This window comes from Netta rufina (genome assembly GCF_964035555.1).
Source record: "Netta rufina genome assembly, chromosome: 1".
Taxonomy (NCBI): domain Eukaryota; kingdom Metazoa; phylum Chordata; class Aves; order Anseriformes; family Anatidae; genus Netta; species Netta rufina.
The window spans coordinates 127,089,969-127,101,111 of NC_140123.1; the positions used below are offsets into that span (position 1 = coordinate 127,089,969).

General features: G+C 47.4%; 1 protein-coding gene across 1 annotated transcript in view; it reads left to right on the plus strand.

The window, feature by feature from the left end:
- Positions 1–9,591, plus strand: part of A2M (alpha-2-macroglobulin) — a 28,034-nt gene extending 18,443 nt beyond the window's left edge. The window contains exons 22-36 of the mRNA XM_084292337.1: positions 738–789; positions 1,075–1,158; positions 1,560–1,736; positions 2,245–2,329; positions 3,465–3,621; positions 3,959–4,033; positions 4,307–4,472; positions 5,431–5,654; positions 6,246–6,464; positions 6,757–6,884; positions 7,239–7,329; positions 7,907–7,975; positions 8,414–8,516; positions 8,669–8,710; positions 9,418–9,591. Coding sequence (XP_084148463.1) covers positions 738–789; positions 1,075–1,158; positions 1,560–1,736; positions 2,245–2,329; positions 3,465–3,621; positions 3,959–4,033; positions 4,307–4,472; positions 5,431–5,654; positions 6,246–6,464; positions 6,757–6,884; positions 7,239–7,329; positions 7,907–7,975; positions 8,414–8,516; positions 8,669–8,710; positions 9,418–9,443 — 1,698 coding nt within the window. The 3' untranslated portion in view covers positions 9,444–9,591. The remainder of the gene's footprint in view (positions 1–737; positions 790–1,074; positions 1,159–1,559; positions 1,737–2,244; positions 2,330–3,464; positions 3,622–3,958; positions 4,034–4,306; positions 4,473–5,430; positions 5,655–6,245; positions 6,465–6,756; positions 6,885–7,238; positions 7,330–7,906; positions 7,976–8,413; positions 8,517–8,668; positions 8,711–9,417) is intronic.
- Positions 9,592–11,143: the final 1,552 nt, after the last annotated feature.

Here is an 11,143-nt window from a genome sequence, read left to right on the forward strand (position 1 = left end):
TATCCATTTCCTATGGCAAGAAGAGTTGCAGATACTGCATGGTATAGAAGGAAATGTTATGTGGCAGTACTGCTGCTTTTATAAGAAAATGCTAGTTTATTATGCTGGGTGTTGTAAATCTGACAGAAATATTCTGTGTTCTTAGCCTTTCTCTGTATCATAAAACAACTTAATGTTTGCATACTATGTTGTATTTTACCAGTAGTGTCATTGCATATTACAGTGCACATCTTTACTTCCTATTGTCAACATTTTTATTTTTTTTTCACAAGGCATCTGCAGGTTTATGATAAACAGAACTGCAGACACCTTCCAGGCAGCCCTCCAGAGCTACTTTGAGCTTTTGCTAGCAAAAGCGCTTACTGTAAGCTGTAGTACTTGTTAAAATGATACAGGAGTTTCACTTCATACAGCAGTTAAAATAGTCACCCATGTGATTGCCCTGCAGCATTTTCCCTCTCCTTCTGCTGTCCTTCATCCATGTACAACTGTGTTGGGTCTGTCATTTTGGATTCTGGATTTTTTTAATTTATTTTATATTTTATTTTTACTTAGATTATTATTTCAGAGCTCTTTTTTTTTAAAATTCCAGGAAGTGTTTGTGACTGCCTTCCCTTCTCCAGTTCACTCACTTTTATTTTCACTCTGTTCTTAGGGATGTTGTTAAGGATCCCTCTGGCTGTATTCCCTGTCTCAATAACTTCTCGTTTCTCTTGTTTTTCTTCATCCCACTCAAGCCTGAAGGAGTTGAGAAGGAAACAGCCCAGAACTTTGTGCTCTGTGCAAAAGGTAAGGCCTTCCCTCCCCATTTTCTCCATTTGTTCTTGTGTGGGTGATGGGGGACATGCCTGGAGGAGGAAAATAGTGCTGCCTCTACCATTTTCTGGATAGGCTGATATTTCTAGATATAGAATCAGAACATACCCCATCACATGGGACCCTGAGACCTGTTTCTTTATAGCAAGGGATGAAGGGAAGAGGAGGCTTTCCTGATGTTCTACTGAAGCCCCTTGCTCTTATATTAGACAGTTTTTGGGACTGCACTGAAACTGTTTGGTCTTGTTTCTCTCTCAGGAAAGAGTTTGCAGGAGAAGTTTTCCCTGTCTCTCCCCTCAAATGTGGTGCAAGACTCAGGCAGAGCGTATTTCTCAGTGCTGGGTGAGTGAGCTGCCCAGGAAGGATCTGATGGGAGAAAGAACCATGTACTGTTTCTGCCTGCCTGCCTACCTGTGTTGGCCTCCAACCTCACAGCTTTTTCTCCTGGTTCCTAGTACACCTCACTCCTGAATTTCATCCCTTCTGTCTCAAGTACTTTCCCTTCTAGTTCTGATCTTCTTGTTCCCTTTTCTGAATCTCATTCCACTCAGGGTTCTCTGCAGTGCCCTAAACATTGACTCACTACCGTCTTTTTCTGTGTTTCATTCCAGGACCATTATCAATACAGATTTTCTTTTGTTCTTCTCTATCATCTCCTGCTTCTCTTGTTCTGTAGCTTCCTCTCATTCTGGTTGCCAGCCCCGAATTTTGTTAATATCCCTCTCATATCTCCTGTTCCCTAGGTGACATCATGGGCACTTCCATGCAGAACCTGCACCAGCTCCTCCAGATGCCATTTGGCTGTGGAGAACAGAACATGGTCCTGTTTGCACCCAACATCTATGTCCTGGACTATCTGAACAAGACAGGGCAGTTGAGTGAGGAGATCAAATCCAAGGCCATTGGATACTTAGTGAGCGGTGAGCTGGGACACAACTTTTGCTTCTGCTTTGGATTTTTTCCAGATCCACTGTGGCTTTCTTCTGTCAAATGCTGGCCAGATGTGCAAAGAGAGCTTCTTTCTTGTTCAGATCATCTCTTCTGCATGCCAGTGAAGCCCCTTCCATGTTTGTTCCTTTATTATTATCTGTTTCTTAAAGCATTAGGATACCCAGTCATTGTACCCACTTTTCTCTGCTCCCTAACAGTGTCACAATCCAGTGCACAGTTGCGATGTGACCCACTATAGTAGCTTGTTGTCATTAATGTGTCCTGCCTGCCTTCTGAAGAAAGACAGGTGCTACTTCTCCTCATGCAGTATAAAAAGTGTATGGAGGTAGGGATGTATCAGTACTTCTTATTTGCTAGTATAGGACTGACCTGCTCCTCTCTCTTTTGCTTTTGCTGTAATAGCTGTTTTTATGTTCCCTCATCCCTCAGCAGATGTTCTCCAGCATCTCTGAATCTTGCTTTAACTCTTTGTTGCAGGTTATCAGAGGCAGCTGAACTACAAGCATGCAGATGGCTCTTACAGTACCTTTGGACAACGCTATGGCCAACCAGGGAACACCTGGTGAGATTGAGTGTCACCCGTGCCTCCCCTGTATCCTCTCTTTCTCAGCTACACAGCTATAATACATGCTGTATGATGGTAAATAGGAAACGCTGTTGTAGATAAGCAGACTTTTCAGAGATATTCTGGTCCCTGTGCTGCCTCTCACTTCATGAAAGAGGATGCATCAGCCAGTTACGTAGCTGAAGCACCTCCTCCCACCTGCAGCTCTGAGGACCATGACGGATAAGAAGGAAGGAAATAAGTTGGGAAAGAAGGGAGCAGGGATTTTACATTCCAACTGGACAAAGCTGAAGAGTTGCAGTGACAGCTCTTCTAGAGCAGCATCTGCTGAGAAGGCTGCTGGGAAAGGTATTTGCATATAAGTGGAAAGGATGATAATCTGAGAGCAGTGCTGTATGGTTATTTTTCAAAAGTGTTTGTCTGTTACTAAGCAAAGACATCTTAGACAAAAGTGTGTGTTGCCAGAGTGACTTACTGTGAAAATTTGAGTTGATTCAGAATATCATTGCCGTTCACTTTCAACTTTAGGTAACGGTAAAAGTGGATGATTTCATCACCTTCTGTTTGCTTTTAGTCCTCGTGTCTCAACAGAACATTGGCCTCTCACTACATGCTTGTTTCTTCCCATAACTGCTTTGTAACAGCTCTAGCCTCTCAGCTCACTCTTTTAATATGTGCTACTATATTCATAGTTTTACTGACACATCTGGGGAATTCTGGGAAATCCATGAGACATGAATTTCTAGTGAGAGTCTTGCCAGCAGACCATGAGCTACGAGGGATTCATTCTTCCCTGTCATTTTGATTATTGCTGTCACACAGATGTTAAGCTAATTGGCATACAATTATCTGCTTTTTCCAAAGAGATTTGTTTAGATGCAGATTGTCTTTGTCCTCCAAACTATAGCTTCAATGCAAAAGAATCATTGGGTTTTATAGGCCCAGAGGCAGAGGAGAACTCAAGGTGAGAAACAATTTTTTGACAGATACTTTGAGGTTAAGATGTACTTGTGGTCCAACTAATTGGCCTTTCATTCCCCAGGCCTTCCTGCCTTCCTCCAGACAGGTGAAGTGCACATGAGATGGACAGTGGGCCTGCACAACCCCTCTCACTACTCTTTCTTCATTATAGGCTCACGGCCTTTGTCCTCAAGTCCTTTGCCCAGGCCCGGCCATACATCTTCATATATGAGGAGCACATCCAGGATGCTTTGATCTGGCTCACTCAAAAGCAGAAGGAGAATGGTTGCTTCCACAGTTCTGGGACACTCCTGAACAATGCCATGAAGGTAGCATGCCTGCCTGGTTGGCTTTTAGTTAGGCTTGTGCTTGACCATAAGTCAAATGGGTGCAGTTGAGCTTCTTGAGCACCCAGACAGAGAAATCCCATGTCAATGGCAAGAAGTAATGAGGCAGAGGCCATTCTGTATGATTGCCATGACAGGAAGAAGAGTCAAGGCAAACCTGCTGTATAAAAGTAACAGTGATAGCACCATATGAGCAGCAGTGGGGGGAGGAAAGCTAAAGGGTCTACAGTACAGAATAAAGTATTACCACAGCAACAGTAGAAAAAAATGAAGATGAAAAAATATGTCACTAAACATCTACCTTTGTCTTTCCTGGCAGGGTGGAGTGGACAACGAGGTTTCACTGACGGCCTACATCACTATTGCACTGCTGGAGATTCCTCTGCCTGTAACTGTATGTGACTGCACCCTAACTTGAGTCAGTCTAGGATGACACAGTACTGTCCAGAATTTGACCCAGACTGGAAAAAGTACACAGCTGTTGGTTCCTGTGATATAGGAGTTATGTGCTGTCATGTTAGACATTTCTGAAAAATACTCTACTCTTTATGTCCCTACACCTTATTCTGGCAGACCCCACTTCAGCATCCAGGGGAATGATGTATAGTTAGTAAGGCACAAACCTCATCTATTCCCAGCCTTCCAAAAATTGGTTCTCTCTCCACAGCACTCAGTGGTGCGTAATGCTCTCTTCTGCCTGGAAACGGCAGCAAATGCAGAAGAAAACCACGTGTACACCAAGGCACTGCTGGCGTACGCCTTTGCTCTGGCAGGAAAGGAGGAGAAGCGGAAGGCAATGCTTGGCTTGCTTGAAAAGGAAGCAGTGAAAAAAGGTGAGTGTTCCTGGTGGGACATTGCTTTCTTCCAGCCCACAGACCTTACCTCTTCTCTTAATAACATGGCTCTTGTTGGTGGGGCAGTGGGTGCAGGAAATGGCTTGTGTGGGTGGGGAAAAGTGTAGAGAGAGGAAACACCTGTGACAGCTCCCTCTCAGTGTCCAGTCCCACTTCTCTGCTATGAGGGGATTCCTCAGGAGGCACTGCACAGCACACCATCAGTGCTGAGCAAAAGCATGGCTCTGCTAGCATCTCACCTTACTCTGTTCCTTTTGTAATGCCAAAAACAACTTAGTAAAGGCTTAGCAATGTTTATGGGTGCACCTTCCTCCCAGCGGATGTGCTTGACACAGAAAAAAGTACAGAGGATGATAAACTAGGGAAGAGAGAGATATGCTGAGACAGAAGACGAACATATGGGTCATTTCAGAGGCCCTAGCGTAAGCTCCGTGTCTTGCAGGAAACCGCATAAAGACTCAGAAGTGTTCTGGTAAAGTCAGCCTGGGCAGTCAGTTTGCCCAAGCGTTGTCTGTCACGGTGCTGAAGGAAGCGCCACCAGCACCTTCTGCCTTCTGCACCTGCGGGTGGCTCTCAAGCCCTGCTCCTCACGGAGCTTGTTACTTGCCCCACCCGGGCATCTCTGCTCAAACTGGGACAGTGTCCCAGCCCAGTGCTCCGTGTAGATCTCTGGCTCCATGAGGTGTTCAAGCCTTTAAATGCCTCCATGAGCATGGAGTTTAAGTGGAAGCGGTATCCTGGTGCAAAGACAGGACCTCAGCACTCCTAGACTAGTTGTAACCGTGCAACGAGTGAGGCGTTATTTCTCCGCTCCTGTTTCACCCCGTGGTTGCATGCTGGGGACTCTGTCCTCACCGCAGCACCAACAGGGCCAGTAACTCCTTTGCAAGTAAGTGTTCCCTGTTGTCTTCTTTGCCCGCTCCCTGACCCTGTGAAGATGGATCTGTTCACTGGCAGCGGCCTGGGAAAGAGATGGCGGCTGATCTCCCCTACTATCGCTACCGAGCTCCCTCTGCTGAAGTGGAGATGACGGCCTATGTGCTCCTCGCTCACCTCACCACACAGCCGGCACCTTCCCAGGATGAGCTGTCGTTCGCATCTCTTATTGCAAAGTGGATCATCAGTCAGCAGAATCCCAATGGAGGCTTCTCCTCCACCCAGGTGAGCAACTCCCCTCCCGTGAGCTCACACGTCAATGTCAGGAGAGTGTCAGTGTGTCAGAGAGCAAGGTAGGAGCACGGTAAGGTTTGCCCCGGCAGGAACTGTACCCCTGCAGTTAGCCCTGTAGCGTCTGCCGCAGCTACTGAGTTCCCAAAAGGCTGCAGGCCAATATATATGCCAAGTAGAACCAATGGGAGTGACTGATATTCGGATTCATGTCCTGGCTTTCTTGACGCAGAGGGACAGAATGGCAGTGGCATGAGTGACAGTGCAATTTGGGGTCCTCACCACAGTTTGTGTATGCACATGCAGGTGCTGCTTCCCCCTGTGGAGAATGCTTTTGAAGGCTCCACAGAGCTCCACAACAGGGAGTTGAGGGTCAAGCGAGTGCTGTGCATAGGACACAGCGAGAGCATGGAATCGTATAAAAACTCACCTTTTCCATCTCTCCTTCCTTAAGAGCGGGGAAAATGGAGAGTGGAGGAGAGGGTGCCCACCGCCAGCAAAGGGCAGGCTCTGGGAGGACGGGTTGTGGAAGGGCTGACTGGGCTAACGCGGCCATCCCTGGGTGCCGGGACCCGTCTCTTGCAGGACACAGTGGTGGCTCTTCAGGCCCTGTCTCTGTACGGAGCTGTCACCTACGCCAAGAGCGGAACAGCTTCCCAAGTGACCCTGAGATCTGGAGGGGACTTCCAGCAAGACTTCCAAGTGGACCCCTCAAACCGGCTGCTGCTGCAGCGCGTCCCCCTGCCCCAGGTGCCTGGGGAGTACAGCGCAGAGGTGTCTGGTGAAGGATGCGTCTACCTGCAGGTGAGGGTGGTGGAGGCTGGTGCTGTCCCGGGAGGGGAGCCCCTTCCCCGGGACAGCAGGAGCCAGGGAGAGGACAGCAAGGACAAGGGAGAGGGGAGGCATGTGAGGGAAGGCTGTGGCGGAGGAGAGAAGTGTTGTTGTGCAGGGGAAAAAGAGCAGGAGGGACAGTGCTGGAAGTGTGAGGGAGCTGTGAGAAGGGAGAAGAGGGAGGGCTGGGCAGGTAGGCGACGGTCTCTCTCCTGGGCTGTGCACGCACACCCACGCTCACACAGAGCTGCTGGCTCTCCCCCAGACGAGCCTGAGGTACAACGTGCAGCCCACGCAGGAGGACGCGCCCTTCACTCTCCATGTGTACACCACCCCAGAGACCTGCGAGGACTCCCAGGTCCCCAAGGTCTTTAACATAGGCATAAATGTCAGGTAAGTCCGTGCCTGGTCTGAGCCTTCCTGGGAAGCCATGGGAGCTGGAGGAGCTCTGGTGGTCCAGGGTGAGGCAGTCTGGGAGGGGCAGGGCAGCCCCCACAAGGTGCGCCAGAAGCAGCCGTGCTGGGAGGAGGCTGTGGAGGAAGGGGGCGTCCTGCGGGGTGAAGCTGTGTGAGGAGCCCAGGGCTGCAGTAGTGAGGGGTGGCACAGGTGACTAGGGAAGTGCAGTGGGCTGGAGAAGAAGGTGTTGGGCTGCCAGAAAGCGGTGGGATGTCAGGCGTTAGGGAAGAAGTGGAAGTGCCCCCAGCTTTGACTCGAGGTGCTCTGAATCTTTGCTGCTTGGTTCCTCAGTTACACAGGTGAGCGCAACGTCTCCAACATGGTGATTGTTGATGTGAAAATGCTGTCGGGATTCATCCCTGTCAAGTCTTCAGTAAGAAAGGTAGGCGCCCACGTGAATTATTTCTCCAAGGATATCTGCCCCTAATCCACGCCCTTTTTTGAAGGTGGCCCTAGTTGTTCTGTTATCTTTTCCACTGTTAGCCCTGCCTCACTTTTTCCCCTAGTTCTTGTACCCGTCTCCTCTCCACAGGTCTCCCGTGGTGCTTACCTTGTGCACACAATCTTACCTTTTGTCTTATAGTTTGTCCTGTAACAGTTTGTTTCTAGATTACCTTTTGAGAGGTTCATCAAGTGCATGGCCTATAAAATAATAGAGATTATGAGATGACACTGCGGAATTAGCAAGCCTCATATAATGTGTTATTATTGCGTTTTTCCATTGCTGTGTTTGGGCCAGTTATATGTCTCTGCTGAAGCTAGGCAGTACGTCATTTTGCCAGACTGGTGAAGGGAAGACCTTGGGCCTACCAAGGAGGCACTAAGTTCCATGCTGCAGACTTAGTTGTTTCCCTCATTCCCCCTAGTATTTATTCCCTTAGTGTCCCATCCATAGGCCTGCGGAAGTGGCACAGGGAGATTACTCTCAGCTCAGTAAAATTTTGCTTTTCTTTCTTTAGCTGCAACAACGCTCAGGTATTGAGCGTACGGATTTGAGTACCAACCATGTTTTAGTGTATCTGGAAAAGGTGAGTGTCCATCTGGGGCTGGGATGGGTCAGAGAAACACAAGCATGGGGACACGCAGGGCAAAAGACATGGACCTCAAAACTACCATGGGTCTGACAAAAGTAGGAATGAACTTCATACTGACTTTTGCCGAGCTTTCAAGATTTACTGGTACCTTCCTCCCAGCCCTCAGCAGGTTTTCTCTCCATGCCTGCACACAGATCAGCCCACACCTGCCCACCAGCCACCGGCTCCCCAGTGTGGGGAAAGGCCCCATGGTTTCCCCTTGCCCCTCAGCCAGGCCACACACACCCCCAGGGCCCAGGGTGGTGGTGCCTACCACCAGGGCCCACTGGTGGCAAGGAGAGCACTAGTGGAATGAGGCCAGTGAGAAGACACCAGGAGGGACCAAGGCAGATGCAGAGGCACCCCTAAGCCTCCACTGCTTCCCTTCCCCAGCTGAACTATGAGACCTTGAGCTTTTCCTTCACGGTGGAGCGGGACATCCCTGTGCAGGGCCTGAAGCCAGCCCAGGTGAAGGTCTATGACTACTACGAGACAGGTAAGTGAGGGTCTGGGGGTGCCCTTGAGAACGAGCATGGGGAGTTGGATACGTGGAGGTGCATGGGAGCTCTGGGGACCCACAGCTGCCCCTGGCACCCATCCCTATGCCAGCCAACAGCCCTGCTCTCTCCTTCCCCTTCTGTTTTCCAGATGAGTTTGCCACACAGGAGTACAGCGCTCCCTGCACCACAGGTAGAGTACAGAGGAACAGATGACATGTTCTAGTATGGCCAATTGCAGGTTCTTTTGAATGAACATCTTTGCAAACCTGGGGTATCCTCAGCCTAGATATAGTCTCTGGGCATGTCTTCACTATGGCTCTAGCAGTCTTGTGACATACCTTAGTACAGAGAAGGAATGCAATACTGGCTACACCATGTCCTGTGTAAGCCCTTCATTTTTGTTCACTGAGGCTCAATCCCAATGTTATGGCCTTAATTTACACAGAGACACTTGTATTTTCCTCTCTGTATGTCACGTTGAGGAATTGCCTCCCAGCAGTCTTGGGGAAATTATGATGCTATTGACATGCCTTCAGTGGGGACCTGTCAAATTGCCCTTTTTTTTCTTCTTTTTTTTTTTTTTTTTTTTTTTTTTCCCCATCCTTTGGGAAGTCCAGGTGCTGAGAGAGAACATGTACAGAGGTAGCACATGCTTTCTAAGGTGGATATCTCTGCCTCCCCTTCCCTCTCTGTAGCAAGGATTTCTTGAACCTGTCCAACCATTCCCAATCCATCTGTGACTCAGAATTTTAGGTGATGTAGGTTCCTAGGTTTTAACTGGGCTTGAACTCACATGGCATGAAAGAAGGGGCCACCAGAATGCAGGGAAGATATCTGGGACTCTGGATACTGCTTCCTCAGGAACCATCTCTCATTCTGTCCTTTCCTCACCTCCAGACGAAGCCGAAGAGGGAAATGCTTGAAGAACACATCTTATGTGAGCCCTGCTGGATCAGCTCACATGTCTGTGCCTCTAGAGGATCTTCTTGTTAAGGTGGCCTACTGAAACATTACATAAGGACACCTCAACACCAAGAAAAGAAGTGACAGTGTAAATAAATTAAGTCTTGATTCTCCAAAGATGCCTCTGGCCTTATTTTTTGTTAGTGTGCCTTTTTTCTCTTCCCATCTGCAGCTCAGACTATGGTTTGAGATTTAGATAAAGAGCCATCCATTGCAAGAAAGTGTTTGGCAATTCCTCTGGAATACCAGGAGACAGACATTTTTTGGCAGTGGGGAGGTTTGTCATCATACTTGCCAGTTTTCTAGGAGGAAAGGGAATTCTGCCTGGTCCACTATGCCCTGGAAACTTGGATCCCTGCTTGTAAATGTGGGTGTTTTCTGCAAGACAGTTCTTGGACATAAATCTCTCTTCATGTAACTCCTGCGATTCCATGGTGAAACCACTGCTGTGCAGTAGATGGGCTGTATAACCTGTCCAAACTGATTTTTCAGAACAGATAGAAGTGAAGGGAGGACCTGTGAAAGGAAACATTTCCCATTCTGGCACAGAAGACATTGTCTGTTTCCAAACAGCTGAAGTGAAATCAGAGGGGGACTGGCAACTTAACATCATCCAGAATTTCAAACAAGATCTACCTTCTGAGCTAAAATTGTTGCATTTTTTATGAAAACTTTATCTTATTCCCCTCAGAGGAGGCCTGTAGGACTATTTTATTCTTTTGAGTAATTTTCGTACAGTTTTCATTTTCTCCCCTTTGACAAGTTGCTGATCTTGCTTGACCCTAGCTGACCTAGTCTGATGTGTTACATGGAGTGAACAGTAGGTTAGAAGGTGTGATGGCCAAAGGAAGCATGACAGAGTGTTTTTGTAGAAGCTTTTATTTGACCAAATAACCATGCTGTTTTGTCTAATGCTTATGTGTCAACCTTACTGTGCCTATAAACTCTGAATGGGTATAGCAACAAAAGTCTGAGTGGAACTTTTTCTTGTAATTGGCCAAATTATATGGGACAATTACCAAATTGCTTGTCTGATTCCTGAGTTCCCATCATCTTGGTATGTCCTTTAGAAACAAAACAAATCAACCAGAGTGCTAGTGTGTTTCTAAGTTTTTTCTAACTAGGCTTACAGCTAGGCTCACAATTAGGCTTAGAGTATTTCAGCAAAATTCAGATGAGAGGCCCTGGATCCCTATCTGGTAGTTTGGGTTAAACTTTTTGCATGTTAGTTACACAAATTATCACATACATTCTAGTCTCCCAAAGATCTCTTCCAAAGATGCAGTAGAGGTCAGCCCTAGCTCACTAGGTCATATGGCATGTGGTGTATTTTATTTGAATTGCTCTGTGTGCAGAAGTGCCTTTGAACTTTCCAATGATAGCTTAAGCAAACATATCTGTAGGAATCCCTCATGCAGCTTGTTTCATATGCACAGACCCAGGTTGTCAATAATATGTCACAGATTAAGCAAATAACATATTTATTTTAATGTTGCTTAAGCTCTTTGAGTTGTCATTATCCATGTGGGTGTCTGAAGACCCTCTTTCCCTTTTATGAGCTAAAACTCATCATTTTGTGAGGAAAGCAATTTGCTCTGGCATTTTTCTTTTTTTATAGTTGTCCCCCTGCTTTGGGATTATTAGAGTATTGGAGATACAG